The sequence below is a fragment of the Oncorhynchus clarkii genome, chromosome 28 (genome assembly GCF_045791955.1).
Source record: "Oncorhynchus clarkii lewisi isolate Uvic-CL-2024 chromosome 28, UVic_Ocla_1.0, whole genome shotgun sequence".
NCBI lineage: Eukaryota > Metazoa > Chordata > Actinopteri > Salmoniformes > Salmonidae > Oncorhynchus > Oncorhynchus clarkii.
This window is the reverse complement of record NC_092174.1, coordinates 11616220-11628665: the sequence shown is the minus strand read 5'-3', so window position 1 is coordinate 11628665 and position 12446 is coordinate 11616220. Positions and strand designations below refer to the sequence as shown.

At 42.8% G+C, this 12446-nt stretch overlaps 1 protein-coding gene across 1 annotated transcript; it reads left to right on the top strand.

The window, feature by feature from the left end:
- The first annotated feature begins 2683 nt into the window (after nucleotides 1-2683).
- On the top strand, nucleotides 2684-8729 carry LOC139387364 (MARVEL domain-containing protein 2-like). The gene is made up of 6 exons (XM_071133496.1): nucleotides 2684-3023; nucleotides 3689-4909; nucleotides 6452-6660; nucleotides 6890-7061; nucleotides 7361-7411; nucleotides 7737-8729. The coding sequence occupies exons 2-6, from the start codon at nucleotides 3776-3778 to the stop codon at nucleotides 7851-7853; spliced, it is 1683 nt and encodes a 560-aa protein (XP_070989597.1). The 5' UTR covers nucleotides 2684-3023; nucleotides 3689-3775; the 3' UTR covers nucleotides 7854-8729.
- Nucleotides 8730-12446: the final 3717 nt, after the last annotated feature.

The window sequence follows — 12446 nt, the reverse complement described above, 5'->3', positions numbered from 1 at the left end:
TTGAAACATAAACACAGTCCTCCAGGGGACATCTGGCTGCTTAGGCCCCATTCTAAGGTGAACTATGAGCTGTCGTCACAAATGGACAGGCTACGGGGGCACACCCATTAATGTACAGGCCCGGCTTAAAGAGGTAATTTATGTTTACATATATAAAACAATTCCCTGACGCTAATTATATACAGCGTGACCAATCATGGGAGAGGTCATGACACACCTTTTTTTTCCAATAAGTGTGGCCACTCCCCCCTCGGTATTACGCAACACTCACAAAGGCCTTGAAGTGTAAAAAGGTCAGTTTGGGACATCAGCCCTGGCATAGGAAGTCATTTATTGAATTATGTGCCCACTGCCACTCCCTGTCTGCCCTGGAGGCTACTTACTACCAGCTGCAATATGCTAATACTCCTCCAATCACCTTCCACTAACGTGGTTGGGCATACACTTGGAGATATCAGAGGATAGGAATTTATATATATATTTTCTGTCTTTTTTTGACAAACAGTGGTGCGTCGGAGGAGGAGTAGGAGGAGGAGGAGAAGTATAGGGGGCTTCCTGTGGAGATGTTTCTTTGAGCGAGCGTCTCCCATTCCTGTATCCATCATCCTGCTCACTCGAAGGTCTGAGGGAAACAGGATGAAACGCTACAAATGAGCTTGTCTGTGGCAGGCTGCCGTGGCTCCTCTGCTTCCTTTAGCTGTGAAGAGGGAGAGGCCCATTTCCGGTGCCATGAGCCATGCGTCAGGGCCGGAGCCATGAAGTTGTGTGTGCATGTTTGTTGGACATGTCCTCCATCTGGCACAATCGCTCCAACCAAGGCCAGTGATTCAGATCCATGATCATATCTCACAATCACTCCAACCAAGGCCAGTGATTCAAATCCATGATCATATCTCACAATTTTAAAATGTTGCATATTGTTCATTGTCCATTTACAGTAACATTGAACACTTGCATCACTCCGCAGCCATCTGAATTGGTGTTTTGTCATCCCTTACAACAACCTCTACTCAGTGATCAAAGTCAGAGATACCAATACCGTTTAATAAACAAGGGAAGTCACTTAGAGCAAAAACATAATATCAGTTACAGAGAAACGTAATGTAAAGAACAGATCTGATCCTCTGTCATGTGGAATAGAGTTCCCAGCTGTTCATTCTCTATCTACGTTACATTTCTATCTGCAATGCTCTCAACAGTGTTCTCAACTGAACAAGTGACCTTCACCTTTCTCAAAAACACAACAAATCAACAGCAGCTGACTAGAAGTACAATGTACATAACAGACACGATCCACTGCCACCTGGAAAAGAGATTCATATCTATTCTATGCATTCCATGTCTATGTGTTCCCAACTGAACAGCAGAGGACAGGACTAGATGAGGTGGCTTGAGGCTGGGTAAGACCGTGGGGGGATACAGTGCTCACTGAGGGGGTAGGAGGTTGCATGTGAGAGGGTTTGGGCTATTCACTTCAGATGTCCTTGCCTTGAGGTTTCTCCCCATATTAATGTGCACATGCTTTGCTTAACGAGTACCACTTCCCCGCTATATTTGGCTCATACCTGGCTCAAACTCGGGACCTCTGCTTTGCTATCACACGCGACCACGCTCCTTGACAACATTCCAACGGTTTGAGCCACCCAGAAGGTGGCTCCACCCGTGACATTTCAAGCTAGCTGTCGAGTGAGCTTAGGGTACATTCTTAATATTGTACAATACCGTTGACCATGGAGGAAAAGCTAGCTGGATGATAAAACAATGTCATTGTGCAACGCACTCTCATATCCACACTCATGATAGTGCCAGTTGGAGTGTCAGTGAGGTGCAACGGAATGGAGTTGCTCTATGTGCATTGTTGAGAGAAGACGATAATATCTTGATATCATTACTTAAAAATAAAAATAAAATCTTATTCCATGCAGAAATGGTGTGGAATGTGACATCAACCTCTGTGAGTGGTGCAGGGTGGAATCGGATTGATTGACTGATGGGTGGCTCAATACAGGTGGCGCTGGCCGTTGTTTTGACGAATGTCACAGTCACGGCAGATTCTGAAGAGCATAGACACAGAGGCGAGCATGAGGCCCAAACGTCATGCCTTACTTTCTATATCAGTCTAGGCATTCCAGGGGAAGCAAAATCTAGTTCGCTCAGCATCAGCACTTCCTAAATCATTCCAACCCTGGAGGGAAACTCCTCACTACAGGTGAGGTCTTGCGAGCTGCTGGTTTGGATCGAGGCACGGAGGGATTCAGGCTCGGCACCGCACCTGACAAAACTGAAAGTGAGTAAAGACAGACCTGTAGTCCAGCCATGTTCATATCAGACGGAGAAAGTCAAAAGCCTTTTTACACAGTACGTGACTGAGGAAACAGAGACAAGAGATGCAGGAACATGGCTGCTGGGGTTGTGCTCTCAGAACTGGAGTATGGTGCCCTCTAGTGCCAGACTTGGCTCTGTTTAGGTTATGATAATAGAATAGAATTATAGATAATGGGATAAGCTATTTTGTAGATCTTAGATAGTGGTTGTAATGTGATTAATACCATTTGATTGATATCAAACTGAGGGGATGCCCCTGATAAATGTTTAGCATGCATTTTGTATTACCAGAGATAACCGTTTCAGAACAAACGTAACTCTTTCACAGGGAAATGTGACGTCTGTTCTCTTCTTAAACACATTCAAACACCTGTTGAAGTAAAATACACTGAGCGTCAGAGAAGTTTGGGAAGCTCTAGCTTTTGAATGTAAATATTTATGGCTGTTCTCCGACAGAAATTAGCCTAGCGGTGCCAGCCAATCAGCAGCATTAACAGAAGGTTGTTCAGGTTTAATGTTTAAGCTCTGCTTCCCTCTCAGCTCAACAGCCTGCAATAACAAAACTGAGTCACCTAAGAAGGTTTGGCTGGGCCTGCTGTAGAGGCATCCATTTTGAGAAGGGTTTTTGCCTCACAGCACTCAAATGTCTTCTAAACTCATAACTGGCCAGTGTGGAGCTTGCCCTTAGCCACAACAAGGTAAGCTGCCTACATTTTAAAGGAGATTTTTAACTTCCACATTATGTTATATAAATCCGATTTTCACTGTAAAGAAAATCCTCAAGGGATTTATTTAAGACTTTATTTGAAGGTTTTATGTTGACAGTTATAAGTTGGTAATTTGTGTAGACGTTAAGCCTAAGTGTACATTTATTGTGAAGGAGCCAAAGGTCAGTTTTAAGTCTCTTCTGTCTCGTGTGTTGAGTAGCCAACTGTAAAAATGCAGGGTCTGGACCAGAAAGCAATTTGGTGTTCTCCTTTTTTGAGTTGTGAGCGACTTTGACTGTACAATGTGATAAATGAGTTTTCCTCAGAACCCTGTGAGAAGCTATTGTATGCTGCTTTCCTAATGCTGTAAAGAAAAAAAAGTGTTTCACAAACATTCCACCATGGTCATTTTCTTTCTTAAGATCAAAGATTCTTAGGGAGCACTATTTACAGCTGACATATAACGTATCTGTGCTACAGCATAAAGGGGAGTGAGTAGAAAATGATGTCATATAGGATTAATTGGTCGAAAAGTTTGTCAATATCAACCATTATTACAAGCAAAAAAATACACAGCACACGCATTCAAAAATGCTAAATCCTTATTACGATAGGCCTAACCCTGTTGTGTTTTTGCTCCTCTTTGATTCACACAGTTCCTCTACGACAAGAAATGATATCTTTCTTCCATCCTCAATGATTAACTAAACCCAGAGCCCCCTTACTGGATATCAGCCCGTAGTATGAAAAGCTGGAATAAGATATTCAAGAGAGGAGACCCGGAGAGTGTGGATGGGAACTCCTCTTTGCAGAAAAACTCCTTGAACAACGCCCCGCTAGAGCTAACACCTCAGAGGGCCTTAGATGACAACCTTTCAGATGACGCAAACTCCACTGCCCACTCATCCAGCACTCCCCCATATGTACAAGGAGTGGGGGGTGGTGGGGACGAGGGGACCCTTAAGGACAGGTTGAGAACTCTCCTCCCCCAATCATGGGGCAGTATTCTCCAGAAATGGAGCAATGGGGATGCTGACTCTGACCTGGGCTCCGCAGGGATCAAGATTGTGCCCAATGGGACCAGGGTGAGTCCACCTGTCAGTCCTATACTGGAGAGGAGGTACTGGGACACTCAGGACTCACTGGGGACCTCCAGCAAGAGTTCCCATAGGCCCTTGTTGAGGGACGTCCCTATAGACAATGACCTACTCCATTATCTTCCAGAGGAATCAGAGTTGACCAGTATCCATCCAGCTGAGTACTATGCTGAGAAGGTGGAGGTCTACAAGCTGAAGTACTCCTATATGAAATCATGGCCTGGGTTACTGAGACTCCTGGCTGGGTTTGAACTTCTCTTTGGCGGTATGGTCCTTGCCTGTGTCTGTGCCTACATCCATAAGGACAGTGAGTGGTCGAACTCCTATGGACTGTACAATGGTGCGTATAACAATGGATATGGCACATCGGGGAAGTCCTATAATGGACCTATGACTCTATTCGTGATAGCGGTGGTTGGGGTGGCGTGGATTGTAACCATCCTCCTACTGGTAATAGGGCTGACTATGTACTACCGTACCATCCTCCTGGACTCACCCTGGTGGCCTCTCACTGAAGGCGTCATCAACGTTGCCCTGTTCCTCCTCTACATGGCTGCTGGTATCGTGTACCTGAATGACCTCAACCGTGGGGGTTTGTGTTACATGACTATAGGTATTAACCCCATAACGTCCAGCCTGTGTCGGGTGGACGGGGGCCAGATGGCTGGCACGGCTTTCATCTTCATCAACATGCTGATGTACCTCATCAGCTTCCTGGTGTGTCTGAAGATGTGGAGGCACGAGGCCACCCGCAGGGAGATGGAGTTCTTTGAGAACCAGGTGGGTGGTTGGATTTTTGTTTAAATCCCAGTGTTCACTGATCCTTTATCATCTTTTTATTTTATTTTTTGGAGTTGTCATTTAGCAGACACGCATCTCACCATTCAAGTGAGGTACATTTAGTGTATTAATCTAATTTGACTCTCTCTACATTGCCCTTTCCTCTGACTGAGGTATGACACTTATTACAGCAGGAACCTGACTCATGGTATTTCTCTTGCCCATTGGCATCTGGAAGTTGTTGTGGGAATGGTGTCAGATTAATCAGCACTTAGAGGTCACGGAATGTACCGTTACTACTGGGAATGAGCCAACAATGCCTTGGGTCTCAAAACAACAGCAGTGAAACTACTCATGTGGATACGTATGGGGACACCATTGTTTCATATAGCAGTGCAGCTGGCTGTTACAGCCCAAGTTTATTACTGTTTTTAAATAGTGCAGCTTATCAGTTCTCGCAGCAACCAACTATAGGTAAAGAACAACAGAGATAATGCGTTAATAAGATAAGCACGGGCGGAAGGTGAGGAGCGAAAACGGCGATTGCATCATTCAGCTGAGCTAATGTAACCAAATAAGCTTAGTTTGCCAACTGAAGACAACATATAGGAACAATATGATTCTCTACTATACGTGTTGCATCTCTGGACCGTTAAAATTATTTATTTAGATAAGCTGAACAAAGTCATACAGTTACATACTGTACATAACTTCACACAGCTGCAGTTACTGTAAAGCAGGGATGGGGGTGGGGCCCACAAAAAAATCTCAACTCATCATGAAGGGTCGAAGTGGCTCGAGGGTCTGAGTAACCACATGTGCAGTTAACAGCTAGTTTCCTGCAATTCTACACATTTTGCCACGGGGTGGAGATTATAGAAGGCTGCTGAGGGGAGGACGGCTCATAATAATGGCTGGAACGGAGCGAATGGAATGGCATCAAACCATGTGTTTGATGTATTTGATACCATTCCACTGATTCCACTCCAGTCATTACCACAAGTCCGTTCTCCCCAATTAAGGTGCCACCAACCTCCTGTGGTGGAGATTCTTTCTCTCACAGTTTTTAATATGATATAATCCAAGAGTGAGAGTGAGAGTGAGAGTGACTATAACAAAATCAAATGGGGGTCCACCGGTCAGTAATTCAACCATAATTACTACTAGTTTAGATAGCTGGCTAGACTAATTTACCAATCTAAAAAATGTTAGCTGACATGGCTAATTGAGTGACTGTCAGTCAGTGACTGACAGAACAAGAGAAAAACTGCTGATGCGCTACAACATTTCACAATTTAACCTTTTGTATTGTACTATTCTAACTCTCAACTGTAACTGAATTCCTTTTTTTTTTAAATCCTCGGGCCTACAAAAGGGGTCAGCGAGCTGCCAGTTGCCCATCCCTACTGTAGAGTGATCGCGTAAGAATGAGACAGGTTGCTTTCGCTCTTTCAGCACAGTGTACATGTGTCATTGGATGCTCTGGTAGCTAATATACTCTGAGTTGCTGAATGATACCTTATGCTTCAACTTTGGCTTCAGGAGAATCTGAGGCCCATCCCTGTGGCCCAGACCAAATCTCCCAATCCGCAGACCAAGAGGATTGTGTTTGAGGATGAGATGGACAGCTCAATGAGGGCAACCAAACTCCTCCACGTCACAGACTTTCAGCAAGAGGAGCCAGGTAGCCGGAACAGAGCCATCCCCACAGGGTACGCCCAGAAGCCCAGAGTCATCGCCGATTATGTCATGTGAGTGAGAGGACCTATGCCTAATATCCTGAGACAGATTTTGAACAAGGATGACCGGCTCTCACTTAAGCTGAGGTGCATACGGAGAGACAGACTTAATGTCATTAGTGACTTTTAAAATGACAGAGCGCTCGTATTTTGTGTAAATGTATTAAGCTTGGTGTAATAATGGTATGGTATGTATGGTAGGTTATCTATCATAGTCTTGTGTCTTGTCTTATTCCTTAAGGAAGTATCCAGAAATCTCCTCTTTGGAGGATAGGGAGAAATACAAAGCTGTCTTCAACGACCAGTATCAGGAGTACAAGGACCTTCACAAAGACATCAGTGAGACCCTTGTGAAGTTCAGAGAGCTGGATGCCATGATGAGTAAACTCCTCAAAGATGGCAACAGTCATGAGGTGAGTGATTTCATCTGCCACTTTAAATCTGGGCCTGGAGGCTTGATGGTGTTTTTTTTCGATCTCACTATGATAAGATACACCACGATAACTTTCCTCTGTCTGGAAGTGTAACTGCACTTCTCAGTATAAGTCACATTTTTGTTATCTCACTGTCACGGCCACTGATTAATAAGAGGTATGTTCTGAACAAAGGTTTCCACTAAAAATAGCATGTGACTGGATGATACTATTTTTTAAACATAAATATCTGTCATCCTTTTAACCAATTGAATTGCGGGTGTTTGTTCTGTCTGTAGGAACAGAAGAGAATCCAGCGGATTTTGAAGAAGTACGAGCAAAAAAAGAGTGTAAGTGATGGGCAGAGGTCCCTAACATTCCTCTCACGTTTCCTCGCTCACGCTGAGACAATTCCAAAAATCATTCAGCAATCATTTTCACATTCAACTGAGATTTATTAGAATTGTTACTGTTGTGTAAACACCCAGGTAGTATTATCTTTTTCAATAAAACTGCCCGTTCATGCGAATAATATTGCTGCCACTTTGAAATGGGGCCTCTGGAAATTGTAATTTACCACATATACATCACAAGCTAAATCTGGGGCTATGAGGGAAAGCTGTGGAGTGATAGAGCTGCAGTCAAAACGATGTGTGTTTCTGTGTGACTTCACAGGACCCTGCCTTCCTGGAGAAGAAGGAAAGATGTGACTATCTGAAAGCTAAATTAAGCCACATCAAGAACAGGATCCGCAATTTCGACCAAGACACCATGGCAAAGGGTCGGACGTGAAGAAATAGCGCGTACACAGAGGAAACAAAGGGGCCATTATTATTCTGTTCTTGTCACGTCTTCTCTGTGAGACTGTTATTTCAGCACTAATTGTGTTTTTGGCGTGTTACTTAAGTAGGTTTCAGTAAATGGCTGTACAAATCAGTAAACTGTGTGTTGTTACATTATAGCCTGTAACACTTTTTGTGCTTACTGTAAAGATGACTTTCCCACGAATATTGTGTGTGAGTTTCAGTCATGAAGTGAATGAACTCGTAAACTCATAAACGGAGCGCAGTTGTGTACATACCTTTGGACTTTTGTGAACAATGCTAACAGGGTCAATTCCCATTGCATCGGCAAGCATTGCATTTACACTTGTAGGCTTACAGGGCAATACACTATCAAATCCTTGGAGAGTTTTTCATATGAAATTTAAAATATGAAATGCTAAAAGGGCAGTCGAGAACCAGCAATCATTTTGAAGCTGTTACACAGTAGGCTAATGACATGCCCCAGCTAGCACATTTGATTCCTTGGAAGTTGTGGGAATGTATGTTTTTGGTTTCACATTGGTTGTGGAGATGAAGCCATACGTTTTCTGACCGGTAAAACTGAACGTTTAAAAAAAGGAAATCTCTGAGAACAGAAGTGACAATTTCGCCTGTTCTGGGAATGTTTAGTTTTAGGTTGCAGGGAGGTTCTGAGAACGTTTTACCCTGGTTCCATGAATGTTTTCCCGGGAGGTTTTATTACAGCTCTGATAATGGAAATTATAGGTTAACTGGAGGGTTTTAACTTCCTTAAATCTTTCACTGAATGTTTCAATAAGACTTTTAACAACACTACTAGCTTTTTTGGGTTAACTTTTTTGAACACCAAGCACAAATAAGACACATAGAAATGTATTTCCTTAGGCATTAATCGTGCAAATACATTTATTTTGTATTGTGACACAGTATCAGTGAGATCCAAACCTATAATCTTTTGTTCTCGATCATTGGAATAAGTCCACTAAGTCACCAAGATGGAGATAGCATGACGTGTTTTTTTACTCATAAAAGGCTGTCCCTTTTAGTCTATTCAAACAGACCCTATTTCAAAGGAAACAAGCACTCATTAAGATCATATATATATATATATATATATATATATTCCATTCTCAGCAGAGAACAAAACTCTCTAATCTCTATCTTGTTAAGTGTGTTCAGGTGTGTTGGCCATCCCCACTAATTGGCCAACACACCTGAACACACTTAACAACGAGGATAGAGAGTTTTGTTGCTGCTGAGAATGGAATATATATGTTTTTAAATAACATTCTTAGAATATTCTCTGAACATTACTAAAGTTTTATTGTGTTTTTTATGGAATGTTTTCTTAACGTTCTCTGAACAATTTGAGAACATAACTTTAAATAGAACCATGAAGAAACATGTAAAAAATGTTCTGCAGAAGTTCTGAAATTCTAACAGAGGAATGTTGTTTCTTAACGTTCTTGGAACAATTTGAGAACATGACTTTAAATAGAACCATGAGGGAACCCGTAGAAAATTTTATGCTGAAGTACTAAAATTCCCACAGAATAATTGTTTTTCTTAATATTCTCTAAACTATTTGAGAATATTCCTAATGTCAAACCAGTTGGAGAACATTCCTAGAACATTACCAACATTTAATGTTTGACATTTCAGGAAAGGTTATGTTAAAGTAATAAGTAATATGTTGATTTGTAGCTCAGTTGGTAGCGCATAGCACTTCTAATGCCAGGGTAGTGGGTTTGATTCCCAGGACCAACCATACATAAAATGAATGCACGCGTGAGTGTAAGTCGTTTAGGGTAAATGCATCTGCTAAATGACTTATACTATTAATAAAATATCAAGAAAATAAAGTTTGTTTGTCAAGTTCCTTAAATGTGCTGTGAATGTTCCAAAGCCAAGCAACTATCATGCACCATTCTCAGAAAGTGTGGGGAAGGTTGTATGCAAAATAATTACAGGACCACCACGCTATCACCAAGCTCTAAGAAACATATGGTTCTCAGAACATTATGTGCTAGCTGGGGCAATAAGAATTTTATTTGAGCAATTTTCATTGTTTTGTGTTGAATAAAAATGTACTAATGTCAAGCATTATGCAGCTAGCCTATACAGCAGGTGCAAATTACAAAATCTTCCAGAAGTGTCATATCTCTTCCACCTTTCCAAATACCTCCACATTTTGAAGGAGAGAGCGGTCGTTTTGGAGCAGACACAAGAGAAGGTAGGGTGCACATTCTTGTAGTTACAACTTGTAACGTCGTTATGTGATGACTCTAAAGTCAACATTACGGCTTGGCTAAAGTAAAACACCACCATATAATTTTTCAACTAACCTGGTCTTGGCGATACTTTGTTCATTCTCGATTTGGTGAAAAAAGTGTATCTTATAAATGTCCCTGTCCAGTTGCAGATTAAAAAAAAAATTAACTGAGAAAATTCCTAAATACACTGCTCAAAAAAATAAAGGGAACACTTAAACAACACAATGTAACTCCAAGTCAATCACACTTCTGTGAAATCAAACTGTCCACATAGGAAGCAACACTGATTGCCAATAAATTGCATATAATGTTGTGCAAATGGAAAATGGAAATTATAGGCAATTAGCAAGATACCCCAATAAAGGAGTGGTTCTGCTGGTGGTGACCACAGACAACTTCTCAGTTCCTATGCTTCTTGGCGGATGTTTTGGTCACTTTTGAATGCTGGCGGTGCTTTCACTCTAGTGGTAGCATGAGACGGAGTCTACAACCCACACAAATGGCTCAGTTAGTGCAGCTCATCCAGGATGGCACATCAATACGAGCTGTGGCAAGGTTTGCTGTGTCTGTCAGCGTAGTGTCCAGAGCATGGAGGCGCTACCAGGAGACAGGCCAGTACATCAGGAGACGTGGAGGAGGCCGTAGGAGGGCAACAAACCAGGAGCAGGACCGCTACCTCCGCCTTTGTGCAAGGAGGAGCAGGAGGAGCACTGCCAGAGCCCTGCAAAATGACCTCCAGCAGGCCACAAATGTGCATGAGTCTGCTCAAACGGTCAGAAACAGACTCCATGAGGGTGGTATGAGGGCCCGACGTCCACAGGTGGTGGTTGTGCTTACAGCTCAACACCGTGCAGGACGTTTGGCATTTGCCAGAGAACACCAAGATTGGCAAATTCGCCACTGGCATCCTGTGCTCTTCACAGATGAAAGCAGGTTCACACTGAGCACATGTGACAGACGTGACAGTCAAGAGATGCCGTGGAGAACGTTCTGCTGCCTGCAACATCCTCCAGCATGACCGGTTTGGCGGTGGGTCAGTCATGGTGTGGGGTGGCATTTCTTTGGGGGGCCGCACAGCCCTCCATGTGCTCGCCAGAGGTAGCCTGACTGCCATTAGGTACCGAGATGAGATCCTCAGACCCCTTGCGAGACCATATGCTGGTGCGGTTGGCCCTGGGTTCCTCCTAATGCAAGACAATGCTAGACCTCATGTGGCTGGAGTGTGTCAGCAGTTCCTGCAAGAGGAAGGCATTGATACTATGGACTGGCCCGCCCGTTCCCCAGACCTGAATCCAATTGAGCACATCTGGGACATTATGTCTCGCTCCATCCACCAACGCCACGTTGCACCACAGACTGTCCAGGAGTTGGCGGATGCTTTAGTCCAGGTCTGGGAGGAGATCCCTCAGGAGACCATCCGCCACCTCATCAGGAGCATGCCCAGGCGTTGTAGGGAGGTCATACAGGCACGTGGAGGCCATAAACACTACTGAGACTCATTTTGACTTGTTTTAAGGACATTACATCAAAGTTGGATCAGCCTGTAGTGTGGTTTTCCACTTTAATTTTGAGTGTGACTCCAAATCCAGACCTCCATGGGTTGATAAATTTGATTTCCATTGATCATTTTTGTGTGATTTTGTTGTCAGCACATTCAACTATGTCAAGAAAAAAGTATTTAATAAGAATATTTAATTCATTCAGATCTAGGATGTGTTATTTTAGTGTTCCCTTTATTTTTTTGAGCAGTGTATATTAAATCCATGTTTTGTACCTTCTTAGCTGCTGCACATGTGACAGCTAGCATTTCCGAGCATCTTTGCAGGAACTAGTCGTTTCGATGTGATGAGGCCTCGGACATGTGGATTCAATGTTTTTCTGAATATTCCCTGTTTTTGGAGTACTGCACACAGACATTTATAAGACACAAGTGTATTCCAAACAGAGACACAAAGAAAGTATTGCCAAGTTTAAAGGTCAGCTGAAAATGTCCTAATTACAGCTAAATAGCAACCTAGGCACAACCTCAGACAGCTCTGCTGCTCTGTGGTGAGGTTTGTGTTTACATGGCTAATGTTTTTGATAGTTTGAGGAGATGTACATGCATGAGAAATAGATGATTGCCTCGGAAAGTATATTCCAAGTGAGAATAACTGTAATGTTAAACTTAAAATACATTCGGAACCTTTAAAATATAACAATGCGATAATGCGAGAAGAAACATGACATTACAGACGTTTCAGGGAAGTGAACGTTATCAATTGGAACTACCATTTTTTTGCTTGGTGATACGGAATTTGGAATGCAAT